A 14288-nucleotide genomic window follows, 5' to 3' on the forward strand; every position below is an offset into this window, starting at 1 on the left:
TATTGTAAATCATTTTCATTACATTTATTAGGCATGAATTTAGGGAAATAAGATACCATCCCTAAATGTTGATCATATCTAGTATAAAAAGTGGATAACACCAGTGGCCACACAGAATTGTGTTGAGAATTTAATGAGACAAGAAAGTTCTGGTGTAACCAATCATGTGCTGATTTTTCATTTGAACTATATGTATACTTGAGAAATGACTTTTCATCAAAGGCATATTAGTCCTGCAATAGATTCTAAAAAACTCTATATTGGGGCTGGGAAGAAGACTCAGTGGTGGATGCATGAGGCCTTGGGTTCGATTTCTCAGCACCATATATGCAGAAAAATCGGAACTGGCACTGTGGATCAAGTGTTAGAGCTCTGGCCTGGAGCTGAAGAGCTGAGGGACAGTGCCTAGGCCCAGAGCTCAGGCCCCATGACCAACAACAACAAAAAAACCCACTATATTGATGCTGTTTTTTGCCTAGAGCTTACCAGTCATTCACATCTGGAATGTAGTAAGATTCAACAGTTTATCTTGGTCCTAGGAAACCCTGAAAAGGACAGAGCAACCTTTCTGCCTGTCTTCTATTTAGAATGGGTCTTTGTCCATATATACACAAACTCATGTGTATATACATATTTGTAGTTGTGCTGGTAACTGGGTCATCAACTCAGGGCCTGCACACTATCCTTTAGCTTTTTCACACAAGGCTAGTGCTTTACAATTTGAGCCACAGCTCTACCCCTGGCTTGTTGGTGCTTATAGTTTACATTCTCAGGAACTTCCTCTTCAAGCTGGCTTAGAGCTGTGAGCCTAAGATCTCAGCATCCTTTCTAGTCAGGATTACAAGTGTGAGCCACTGGTATATGGGCAAGTTGCTACTTTTTAACTTACTGTTTTTGGAAATTCTTCAAAATCCAGCTACTTCCTTGCTCTGGGGCAATGACTGCTGGAGGAAGCAGAAGGAGGAATCAGTGAGTCCTTTCCAATTCCCCTTTGCATGTCATCTACGTAATGAACTGGATTGTTTTCTCAGTTTATTCAGCTACTCAATGAATAAATGTTATGGATGTTCAGCGCAGCATAACCTCCAGGTTTTTCCAGGATGAAGAAAGAACTCTAAATGACAAACTAGGAAGTTGAGTCTAGCCAGAAAAGGGGGACATTGTTATTTTTCAGGCTGCTGGGTTTTAGATCATTGTTTTCCTAGAAGAGACTGCCTGGAATGTTCTTTTACTCCATGCCACGGTGGTGCCTCTGTGTCCCAAACCCACCCATCACCAGTATCATCCTCCACATCTCAACCCTGTATCTTCATCAAGGGCTCTAACCACATCTCTTGTCTCTGGGGTTTTGACCTCTGGTCTCTGCTAAGATGCTCTTTTATTCCCACTGACCGCTATTCTGGCTGATGCCTTCCTCCCACCTCACGCCCTGAGCAGAGCAGCACCTGCGCACTGAGGTCAGGACTGTCTTCCACAGTGGTGATGGCTGGTACTCAGTGGGTGCTATGCACCTTTTAGTTATATCAGATCTGGATCCCATCTTGCAGAGGCAGGGTGATTCTCACAAGTCTCCCTACCACACTGCCTGCTGGTATTCAAAGCCCAAGGAGCTTCACTTCTGGTGTGACATTTGTCCTTTTGTTAAAAAGTAAACAGTATCTCAAGTAGTAGGGAAAGCCAAAAGAGAATCGCACACCACATAGCACCCAGTCTAGAGGGATGTGGATGGAGTGTGCTGTAGGCTCTGTGGGCTGGGTCCAGTTTTCTATCTTACTATCCCCTCAGGGAGGATGAAATTATTTTACTAACTACTTCTAGCCTTCCTTTATGGTTATCTGGGACACTTGCGGCTTTTGAAAACACATGGATGATGAACCTCCTTATTGAATACTAATAATGTCTGGGAGTCATTTCTGTGTAACTTTTTCATAATGTAAGGATTGTATCTAGCTTGGTCATAAGGAAGCTCTTGTTCTCACTTAGGATTTTCCCTCTAGGATTCACCTCCCAAGTTCTGGAACTATTTTTCCCAACAAGTCTCAAAACCAGGTCTTTCTCTCTTAATTCTGTTGTGTCCTATTTCACACGGGCAATCTACCAGTGTCCTGTTTTTCTTCACTGCAAGATGGCCAGAGGTCTACACCAGTAGTTGAAGAACATGCTCTAGGGGCTAGCTCTGAGACTTTGGTGCCATACCTCAAATGGACTGCCTCCATCCTGAATGTAATGCATGTATTTCCTCAGATCATTTTCTAGTAGTAAAATAATGCATGCTTCTCATTTCTTTTGTGATCTTTTTTTCTTTATTAAAACTATTTTCCTTTATCAATATTTGTCTAATTTGACTCCAGTAAATGATTGCCTTAGACACAGCCCTGGGAAGCTGATTCCAGAGATCTGCATGACTGGAAGAGCAGATCACCCACTTCTCCTAGTGGATGATTAGTCTCTTCACGTCTATGTTTCTGACAGACCTCATTGCAATCTTGATTACACACACACATACACACAATGAAATAAAACAGAAAACTTAAAACAAATTAGTCATTTGAGTCAACACATTATTAAGTGAATCAATAATATACATCCATTTATGGTAGCAATCACACGCGTGGTATCATCTTACAAGTAGAAAAAGATCTTAAAATGTACATCACAACTTGGATCATCAAGGATTTGGTCCTACATAGTAGGACGAGGTTGCGGTGAAGACAATGCCCCCTTCAGAGAAGGCTGTCCCAGACTTATCTCCATCCAAGATCTCACACAGTGGGATAGAGGGAAAAGGAGGCAATTCCACAGTGGTTGTTTCGGTCTCGGGCCACCTTTGCATAGCCGTTTATGCCCCAGTTTGTGCCATAGCTGAAGAAGAGCAAGTGTTAGTTTTAATACATAACATAAACTGCAAGGGCTTTAGGAACAGTCACATGCAATCAAAACCGTGCTAAACACAACACAGTCAGCAGAGAGAATTGAGATGGGCCAATGTCCTTCACCCTTCCTTGATCTAAATCTGCTCATAACCTCCATGTCCAATGTAATGAGTTCACATGGGATTAGAAAAGTAGAGGTAGATGGTCCTGGGGCTCACACCTCTAATTTTAGCTATTCAGGAGGCTGAGATCTGAGGGTCCCAGTTCAAAGCCAGCCCAGGCAGGAAAGACTGGGAGACTCTTATCTCAATACAAAAAAAACTCAGAAAACCATATGTAGCACTGTGGCTCAAGTGGAGGAGCACTAGGCTTTTGCTGAAGACCTAATGGACAGTGTGCAGGCCCAGAGTTCCACCCCATGACCAACAAAAGATAAATAAAATATAAAGTAGAGACAGAAAGGACATTCTGTTTCAAAACTTTCAGAATGTATATCAAATGGTAAAAATACCATATTAAAAGCCTGTCCCTAGAGAGCTGATGTCAGAATCTAGTTCTATAGTCCCACATTCATAGGTCAGTAGAATAAAAATTTGTAGAGCCTGTATACCAATACTGACTCTCCACATTAAATTCTCTTTGGACTTTTTTCTACAAGTAGGTTAGGCAATTTATTGCTCCCTCCTTCACTTCCCATCTTTCTTTTTTCCTTGTTTGCTTGCTTCCTTGCTTGCTTGCCTGCCTCCTTGCCTGCTTGCTTGCTTCCTTCCTTTCTCTTTTTTTTTTTTTTTTTACGATTGTGCTAGCACTTGAACTCAGAACCTGGGTGCTGTTCTTTTTGCTCAAGGCTGGTCTTCTACCCCTTAAGCCACAGCATCACTTCTGGTCTTTTGGTGGTTAACTGAAGATAAGGGTCTCATGGACATTCCTGCCTGGCTGGCTCTGAACCTTGAACCTCAGAGCTCAGCCTTGTAGTGAGTAGGATTATAGTCATGAACCTGGAAAGCTGCATGTTTTGGCCATTTCTTACCTGTTCTTGATCAGCCAGTATTTGTTGTTTTCTGTTTCTTCTTCTCCTTCATATCCATAGCCAACCACCACAACGCCATGAGTCAGGTACTTGGGGCAGGTTGGATTATAATGAATACCTAAAAAAGTAAACCAAACCACATAGGACGCTCCAGAAACCTGACAGCACCCCACTCTGAGGAACAATAAGGAAAGTATTTCTACATTCACCAAAATTATGTAAAGTCCAGGTAAGCCTTCAGAACTACATGATCAAAGCTAGGAATTAGGCTGAAAACTGACAGAAATACATATTAGCACATATGCCTTGGTAAAAGGTTTGTCTAATAGGAGAGGAGACCAGTGTGTGAAATCTGGGCATTTTATTTCAAGGACACTGCATAAAATTCAAAGTTCCTTGAACCAAGGAAGGTTTTCCAGGTGCAGTGGTTCCTATCTATAATACTAGAAGGAAGCTGAGATTACAGACTTGCAGTTCCAAGCCAACCTTGGCCGGAAATTCCATGAGACTCATCTCTAATTAACAAGCACAAAGCTCAATGAAGAAAAGGGTCTCAAATGGGACACTATTAGTTTTGAGTGAAAAAAGGCAGGCTAAAGCACAGGGCCTGTGTTCAACTTCCAGCAATGACAGAAGTCAATGAATATGTGAACCTAAAAAATATAAACTATTAAAATCTTTGGCCATTTATAAATATTCCATAATTGAATAAAATTTCAATTATACAACCAATACTTCATGATGCAACTACTTTGACAAATTTAAATAGGGATATGGAGACAGGCTTGAAATAATATCTAATGGGCCGCTGGGAAGGTGGCCCAGTTGTAGAGCGCTTGCCTTGCATGCATGAGGCCCTGCGTTCGATTCCTGAGCACCACATAAGCAACAAGACAAAAGCCAGTAGTGGCACTGTGGCTCAAGTGGTAGAGCGCTAGCCTTGAGCTGAAGAGCTGAGGGACAGCGCCCAGGCCCAGAGTTCAGGCCCCACGACCGTACCCCCCACAAAATAATAATAATAATATTATGCAAAGGGAAAATAAAGTCCAAAAGAATTGTATGTACATATTGAAAAACCAGGTGCCATTTCTACACAGAAATATCTATGTTCCCTGACCCTTGCATACCAAAGAATCAGTCGAGTGTTAGGACCCTTTTGTCATTTGTCCTGCATCTATTTCTACAAAGAACACACTTACCTCCTCTATAGTACTTGAAGGATGAATGTGCCGAATGAAACCCAGTAGCGATGGGACCCACCGTGGCCACAGCCCTCATAAGGGCCTGCTCACTGGGAGGTAGAATAACGTATCCAGTGACATTAGCAGCAGAATTCTCAGGTTTGTACCTGCAGGGTCCATTCTTTGAAGGGAAAGAGGGAACAGATGTGATTAGAGACATCCAGCTCTGAAGTTTCACTTTGTAACTTAGGGTTTCTAAGTCAGCACTGTTGGAAACCAGAAGGTGAAATTCTATTCCTAGCTCATTTGAAACGGAAAATCTTCTCTGGTCTGTTGAACCAATCAGGCTATCTCTATCTCTTCATACCAGGTGTTCACCATGGACAGATCCTTGGCTAAAGAATAGCATACATATACACTGGGTCACACAGCAATAAAAAAATCACCCGATTGTTACCCATCTATGTTCTCCAGTCCACAGAACTCTGACCCAGCTAATGATGACAGTGACAGAAACAGAGAGTTGACAGAAAAAGACCCTATCATCTGAAGTGTGAATTGGGAAGAGCAAGTCTTATCTCTGAAGTTGGTGGACTGTCTGCAATGCAGGCAGGAGTGACAACAAGGTACAGAGCTGCAATTACCTTTGCTTCATAGGGGTAGGATTCCTCTGAGTCCAGGCCTCCGTTGTTCTTAACATATTGATAAGCAAGGTGTGGTAGGCCACCAGTGCAGCCGTTGTTTTGGGGACGAGAACAGTCCACTAGGTTCTGCTCACTGAGGGAGACCAGTTTGCCCGTTTTCTTGAACATCTGTCCTTCTAGTGCACCAGTTGCGCAAAAAGCCCAACACGAATTACATTGACCCTGATAAGAGAAGAAAATTCCCTCATACACAAAGCAAATACCAAGCCATGGACATCAGCTCCTGTGTGTGAACAGGCTTCCAAAAGAACCGCGAACTCCAGGACACTACAGAGTCTGCCAAAGGAATGACAACTACTCCTGGCTTTGCTATGGGCAGTGAAAGGGTCGACAGTGACACTGTCATACCTGATCCTTCACAGGGGTCACATAGCCTTTCTCTCTCCAGTCCACAGAGGCAGGCAGGTCACCAAATAGAAGATCTGGATATATTTGTTCCTCCTCATTGGGCCTAATGGGCTGAAACTCAGTTTCCCCCTGCTGCAATTCTTCATCAGTCTTCAGGAAAGAGTAAAGAAAATATTTCAAAAGCAGGGTCATTTTGTGGAGAAGTAAGGAGAGCAAGCCCCGTTGTAAGCAGAGCCCAGGACACTTACCATGTCTCCAAAGGCGTTCATTTCCAGGGTGTAGGTATGTTTCCCTTGGCGCTCTTCCTCATTGTGCACTTCAATCATTTTCCAGTTCTCCTCCCATATTGCTCTCCTCCATCCTTCTTCATCCTAGGAATAGGCACAAGCGATGAGTGCTCTGTCTACTTAAACCCAACTCCGGTTCACCAAATGGAACTCCTGACAAAGATGGAGAGAGACGCTGTCCAGGATGTTGTGCATTTGGGGAAGCTGTTCTCTGGAGTCAGAGAATAGCAGACTATCTGCCCACATCCTGCTTATATGACTGGTATTAGCTGACTGCCTTGGAGACCTGGCTTGGATAAAGTTAAATCAGCAAGGATCTCGTCTGTGGCGTCCTTCAGAACACTTTCCATATTACCCACCGAATGGTAGCTTTTGCCATATTCTGTCTTCCACTTTGTCCACTGTGCATCCAAACTGGGATCCAATACTGGAGCAGCTGAGGTCATTCCCAAGCAAAGGATGGCCAGCAACAGAGAAGGATCCATATTGGAAAGCCTAGAAAGGGAAATGAAGCCGGGATTTCCAGTGACTCATGATGTCAACAGTCTGCTTAGTCTTAGCTAGAAAAGAATTAATGCCACCATGAACATTTAGATATTTAAATAAGACTTTCCAATATTTGTCCAGAGCCATATTAAGGCTTAAGGATATACTTGGGTTAAAACATCAAAGTAGAGGTATGTGGTCAAGCAATGGGCATGAACATTATCCTGGCGAGAGCTCTTGGAGTTGAAGCAAAGTGTGCAAGGTTAATGGTTGGTTTAAATGTTAGGATTCCAGCTAAAATCTCACCCAATGGGATATCTGATCTCAGCTAGGAGCAATGATATCCCCCAAAGCTCAGAGTCCACTGACATCTCCTTAGCCAATGCAGAGTAGAAGATGGATGTGTCGTGCACTGCCTTCTCCCCTTCTTGGGAGAAACCCTCTGGAATATCTTTCCTAGACAAACTAGGAAGACAACACCCCACATTCTCACTTTTACACATCAGCTTCCAATATCACAACCTGCTGTCACATTCATGCACTTGGTCATGTACTGCACAGAGTGCAATCTAGAACTCCAAGGTCGAGCCCCTGAGCAGGAGCAGGTAGCTCATGGGGCTCCATGCTTAGGTTTGGATCAGCCCATGTTTCTGCCCACTGCACGTTACCTGATAATGATGCAAAAGAGCATATTACCTGATGGTTCAAGAATGGGAGAGCATTACAGTGCAGTTTGCAGGCGTCCAGCTGCCTTATGCAACCTGGACAGATCCCGAGTCTGACCAAACTGCACGACCTGAGATCTTCTGGCTGATGGAGTAGCCACCCTTGGGTTTCACTCCACCGCCCTATGCCATCCCCACCACCCTTCTCAGCTGGCCCCCAATGTCCATGCTGAGGCAGAAATGGAAGTTGATCTGCTTGTGCCCTTGCCCCTGAAAGGCCGTCTATTCCACCCCTGTTCCCACCATGCCTCTGTGGGCTGGGATGCTCACCTGAACCTGAAGCTGTGCAGGAGCCCTCTGCAGTGCAACTCTCCAAAGACAGCTGTCCTAAAAGTACCTGGCCCTGAGATCAGGTTTTAAAGTCTCAGGACACTCACTGGCCTGCAGTCCTCCCCAGTTCCTGAACTGTGATTGGCTCCTGCTGCCCCAGGGCACGACCTGTTCAGCCTTCTGGCAAGGTCAGCTCCACTTCTTTTTCCTGGATTCCTCCTCTGTTCTGCCATATGATGCCTTTTGCCATGCCATAAGCCAGCCAGAGGGCCCTTCCTAGATGGTGGCATCTTGATATTGAACTTCTCACATTCCTCATCCACTTGCCATCAATTTCCTATGATCCATTACACAATCTGTTGACTTCCACTATGGCCACATATAATAGACTAGGTCCTGCACAAGTAGAACCACACAGTATCTGTCTTTTTGTCTCTGGATAGTTCACTTAGCATAGTCTTAGCAAGTTTGCTCTATGTTGTAACATGTGTCAAAGTATCCTGTCTTTTGAACCTGACTAATATTTTAGACAGAATATTTTGATTATTAGAGTGTTTGAGTTATTTGGGCATTTTAGAAATATTCTTATCAACATGGATGTACAAATGTAGGTTTACATTCCTTGCTTTAGGTTCTTTTGTATATGTACTTAAATTCCTAGATAAGTAATTGTGTGCTTGAGTTTTCCTCTGTATTTACCACAGCACATTTCCCATTTTCTTTAACACCAGCCATGTCCAATGGTTCCCACTTATAATCACCTCTTCACTGTGCTTTCCTTCCTTTCTGTTTAACTTCCTTCCTTCCTTTCTTCTTTCCTTCCTTCCTTCCTTCCTTCCTTCCTGCCTTCCTTCCTTTCTTCCTTCCTTCTATCCAGCCTTCCTTTCTTCCTTCTATTCTGATTTTCTTCTTTGCTTCCTTGGTGTTTCTTTTTCCCTTCTTTCTTCTCTCCTTTTCCTCATTTCCTCTTTCTCTTTTTTCTCCACTCCTTCTTTTCTTTCTCTTTCCTTTCAATACTTTTCCTATGCCTGTGACCTGGTGTCTCATTGTGATTCTAATTTGTTTTTCTCTCATGAACAATGCCTACAATATAAAGCATATTTTCATATGCTTCTTTACTTTTTGTATATATTCAGGAGAAGAATATCCACTGCAGTCTCCTTTTAGACAATATTCAATGGAAACATTTTATTAGTGTTGGTGATACTGAGTTTTACTTAGGAGCTCTTTATATTTTCTAGGTTTTAATTCCTCATTATCTCCATGAATTGCAAATGTTTTCTGTGGATTCACTTTCCATTCTAATCTATAGTCAAAGAATTCTCAAAAGGTTTTCATCATGATGAGATCCAATTTGTCTATTTTTTCTATTATTATTTTTAATACATTTGGAAAATGATTGCCAAGTTCCATCCTATGCTGTTTTTACTTCTTTTGTCACCTTTCCCTTTATAATTTAAGCGTTTGATTCACTTGATTAATTTCTGTACCCCTCTTACATGTGGAAAGATGCTTTTCCTAGGATTGTTGTAGAAAATAATCTTCTTTCCTTAAGAGATAACCTTATCCCTCTCCCTTAAGATTTTCTAAAACTCAATTTCTGCAGATTCCATTCTAAGACCTTTGAAGAACTAGGAGCCCTACTTTCCATAGCCAGGGGCTGAAGCACAGGTGATTGTGAAACTATACTAGATTGCTAGTAACTGGAAGGAGATTGTTGATTGTCTGTTCGTTGGAAATAGTTCATGGAATTCAACAGTCATTCAAAATTACTGTATAGAATTCTAAAGTAGAATTTTACAGTTGCCCTTGGGCCTCCTCTCCAGGAGATTAAGGGAGAAAATCTTGTGACTGCCTAAGCCCCACCCACCCATTGAGCTTGACAATGCTGAGTGACAGCTGCTACTATGAACATTAGCCTCTTGGTTCCTTGGAATACAACCTAAACCTAGGATACAGAAACTGTGGACTCATTTTCTATCAAGGGAGCCAGAGACAAATTAAACCAAGAGCCAAAAGCAGGCGGCTTAGGCTTGTAATCCTAGATGCTTAGGAGGCTGAGATCTGAGGATCGTGGTTCAAAGCCAGCCCAGACAAGAAAATTCATGAGACTCTTATCTCCAATAAACCACCAGAAAACCAGAAGTTTCACTATGGCTCAAGTAGTAGAGTGTCAGTCTTGAACTGAAGAGCTGAGGGACAGTGCCCAGGCCCAGAGTTCAAGCCCCACTACCGGAAAAAGAGAGAGAGAGAGAGAGAGAGAGAGAGAGAGAGAGAGGGAGGGAGGGAGAGAGAAAGAAAAGAAATTGAACTATGAAGTCCCTAGTTGCAGGAGAAAGAGAAGGAAGGCTGTATTCAAAAGAAACTAGAAGACATGAGCATTGCAATTTATCAATGTCTGTTTATACAATACCAGTGTCTATTTATACAATATCTCCTCAACAATGTACAGAGGAAAGTGGAGTTCTAGTTATTTCTTTCACATCCCTACTCTAGTACCCCCCATGTCATAGTATAGTCCCTGTGATCATGGCTGATGTTCTTAGCTAAAAAATACCTGACAAATCTCATGTAAACCAGACACTGTGATATCACTGAACAATTCTCCCCAGGGGACCAACCTAAGATTATGAGTTTAAAGTAACTGGATTAGCCAATAAGTTAACCTTGTCAGCATTATCCAATAAAAATTTACTTCCAAGGTGATAGATACACATACATGTGAAAATACATAATAATATGTAAAAGTGTTAGTCAATTGATATTCATATGACTCCTGAAATAATTGTATTTCTGAAGATTTTTGTTTTGTTTTTATGCAGGTACTGAGAGTTGAATTCAGAGTCTCAACTTCTCAGTGTAGCTTTTCACTCAAGGCTGATGCTACACCACTTGAACCATACCTCTGCTTCCAACATTTTGCTGATTAATTGGAGATAGGTCTTGTGAATATTTCTGCCCCAGCCGGCTTCTATCCATAATTCTTAGATTTCAACCCCCAAAGTAGGGAAGATTATAGGCAGGAGAAACTGGTGTGCACCCAGCAATTTCTGGGTGTTTGTACCTTGCTTTTCCTAGAGAATTAATCATCAGTCAATTAACTGAGTAAGTAAATAAATACATAAATAATTCATGAAACTTTTTAATGTTAGTAATAATTTCATCTAATAAAACTGATTATTTCATATTTTGCAAAAATGTAATTAACCTTTTATCAAACATTAAACACTTTGGCAAATAAAAAAAAGAAACTGTACCAGGCATCTGTCACTCAATCTACAATATTAGCTATGTAGGAAATAATATGTGAGGATCAAGGTACAAAGCCAGCCTGGGCAGGAAAATATATGAGGCTCATTCAATTCAATTCCAAACAGCTGGAAGTAGAGCTTGGCTCAAGTGGTAGATTGCTGGCCTTTTTGCTCCAAAGCTGCAGGACAGTGGCTTGGCCCTGGGATAAAGCCACAGAACTGTCACTACATTTAATAATAACAATAATAATAATTAATGAAGCTAGCCAGGCACTTGTGTTACAAGCTTGTAATCCTAACTACTCAGGAGAGCAAGAACTGATAATTATAGATCTGAGCCATCAATTGGGATAACAAAGTCCAGGAGACTCTTATCTCCAATTGAAAGTAAAACTCTCAATGCAAGGTGTGGCTCAAGTGGTAGAGCACCTGTCCTGGATCAAAAAACCCTCAGGGACAATACCCAGGCCCCTGAGTTCAAGCCCCAGGACACAAACACACACAAACACACACACACACACATAAAGGCACAATAGAATTAATGAAGGTATCACTTTCTTCTCATAGTCCCTGAGGTTTCATTTGAACTGGGGCAGGAGATAATGGGGAATTAATTCAGGGAGTAATACCACCTATTCACACCCATTCTGGATGTCTGGTCCCTAACATCCTTCAGAGGCCAGAGATTCTGTTCCTCAGGTGTGATTTGAACCTCCTGACTCCCCCTGACTCTGGTGTAGCAAGAATATGAAAACGCATGTAAAATGTAGGAAATGAAAGCTAGGCACCAGTAGTTCATGCCTGCAAACCTAACTACTCATGGAGCTGAGATCTGAGAATGACAGTTCAAAGCCAGCCTGGGCAGAAAATTCTATGAGACTCTTTTCTCCAACAAGCTACTCAGAAAAAGCCAGAGGTGATGTGGTGCTGTGGTGCTCAAATGATAGAATGCTATTCTAGATCATAAAGAGGTCCCCTGACACCACCCAGGCCGTAAGTTCAAGACCAAGGATCAGAAAAATCAATAAATCAATCATAAAGAATAGAAAATGCTATAAAATGGTCACTCCCTCAAAGCAGAACCAAGGATTCCATACTGAGCTCTTGCTTCATAGTGCATCTGGCTTCTTAGCAGCAACCTGTATAAACACCAGGTACCATGCTCAGAGGCTGGCTTCAATCTCCAGAAACTGGCTTCTTAGTGAATCCTTAGCTGAGGAACCACAGCTCCAGGAGTGATGTGAGGACAGTTATATCAAGGCAGAGGCAGCAGCTGCCAAAATGAGCAGGTGTGCAAGGGAGACTGGTCCCGGGGAAAGCAGAACCCAAGGGAAGTCACTGGTGAGTCAAACCTTACAGACCTTATATTGTGCAGACTTTGGTTGTATGAGAATCATGGAGGAGATTGAAGATCTTTATTACCTGCTTCTATTTTTCTCCTGATCTTGTAAGTTAGAAAGGGATTTATATGTGTTTTTAGACTTGGTGAATGAGTGAACTGCATGTTTTTAATATCTTTAGCTTTAACTGAAGTGTTTATGCTTGATTTAGGCTTAAAAGCATGCAGTTAAATGATTCTAGCAAGAGGCTGAGCTCTTGGCTCCTAAAAATCACCAAGGGAGGACTCAGTCATGAGGCACAGGGCAAGTGGCATCGTGAGAGCTGGAGGCAGAAAGCTGTGGCGCCCCAGTCCTGTCTACAGAACATCTCTTCACATTGTGATAAAGTTTACCTGCATGGGCAAACTCTGATCCCACCTCTGAATCTTCATCTGGTCCTGTCTTCATACTTCTAGTTCTAACAAAGAATGCTGGTCTCTCTCTCTCTCTCTCTCTCTCTCTCTCTCTCTCTCTCTCTCTCTCATTCTCTTTCTCTCTGTCTCTCTCTGTCTCTCTGTCTCTTACTTACTTTCATTTTTTATTTCATTCATTCTTCCTGTCTTTGCAGAATTGGGACTTGAAGTTGATCTTGTGCTTGCTAAGCAATTCCTACAACCATCTGAGTCACATTGTCAACCCCTCTTGCTTTAGTTATTTTTCAAATAGTGACTTCCTTCTTTCTTTCCTCTGCTACCCTCCAACCACTCTCCTTCAGAATAGCTAGTCTTACAAGTATGACCCACTGCACCTGACAAAAAGATCCTGTTCTTCATATCTGATCATCCTTCACATCTGATCAGATTCCTCTTCCACCATGCACCTGTGATGTCTGACCACTCTGGCCAGTTTTCATCAAGAATTGTGTCAGGTCTGTTGAGATAGAATCACCAGTATACTTTTTCCTTGAAAGCGTTCCCTCCTGACCCTTCTCTGATGACTGGAAATGAATTCCCACTAGCTCTCGCCCATGTTGCATTAGAGGTTGAGTCAAACCTCCATCCGTCACTGCAAGAACACATTACAGTAGTCCCTATTCCTGTCCCAAAGCCTTTGAACAAATATGCCTAGCTGGGTTTGACAAGAGTCATTTTACAGTTGTATGTCATTATTGTATTTCATTGTTTTTGTTGTGCTGGGGATTAAATTCAGAGCTGTGCTTGCCGTAACCTAGGTGTTCTACTCTATGAGCCATGCCTCCAGCCACCTCTTGGCCTTGGTTAATTTCAAGACAGTTATTTGCTTTATGCCAGGCTGGCATGAATGTCCCTCCTCCTATTGTGCTTCCCAGTGTCATAGGGGTATAATAGGTACATGCCACCTTGCCCAGTTATCATTAGTCTGTCTAACTTGTATGCCCAGGCTGGACTTGAACTGTGATACCATAATCTCTACCTGCCAAGTAGCTAGGATGATATAAGCTTGGGCCTATCATTATTGCCCTGGGACTAACAGCTATATGCCTGTCTTTTCCCTTCTAGCAGAACAATAGGTGAACCTACATCTGCACCAAAGTCTTGATGGTGGCCCCTAGGAGCCTTGAAGCTTTACCTCCAATGGTCTCAGCTTTGCATGCCATTTTACCTGGCACCAAGAAGATGGGGAAAAGTCTGTGTAGAGAAGGAAGGTCATGACCTGAGCTTCCTCTCCTAAATCCCATTTCCTGACTTGCACTACAGTTATTTCTGAGAAGAGATTTGACACTTATCACTCTTCTGATTTTGTGCACCAGAACTAGTGCTGAAACTCAGGGTTTG

The 14288-nt window shown here is 42.4% G+C and overlaps 1 protein-coding gene across 1 annotated transcript; it reads right to left on the minus strand.

Moving 5' to 3' along the window:
- Window positions 1-2762: 2762 nt before the first annotated feature.
- LOC122113777 (procathepsin L-like) lies at window positions 2763-6908 on the minus strand. The gene is made up of 7 exons (XM_042686862.1): window positions 6783-6908; window positions 6385-6507; window positions 6137-6286; window positions 5729-5950; window positions 5103-5265; window positions 3904-4021; window positions 2763-2862 (listed from the first exon to the last, which is right to left on the minus strand). Exons 1-7 carry the CDS (start codon window positions 6906-6908, stop codon window positions 2763-2765), a joined length of 1002 nt encoding a protein of 333 aa, XP_042542796.1.
- Window positions 6909-14288: the final 7380 nt, after the last annotated feature.

The sequence above is a fragment of the Dipodomys spectabilis genome, unplaced genomic scaffold, assembly GCF_019054845.1.
Source record: "Dipodomys spectabilis isolate Male_0828 unplaced genomic scaffold, ASM1905484v1 ptg000098l, whole genome shotgun sequence".
NCBI lineage: Eukaryota > Metazoa > Chordata > Mammalia > Rodentia > Heteromyidae > Dipodomys > Dipodomys spectabilis.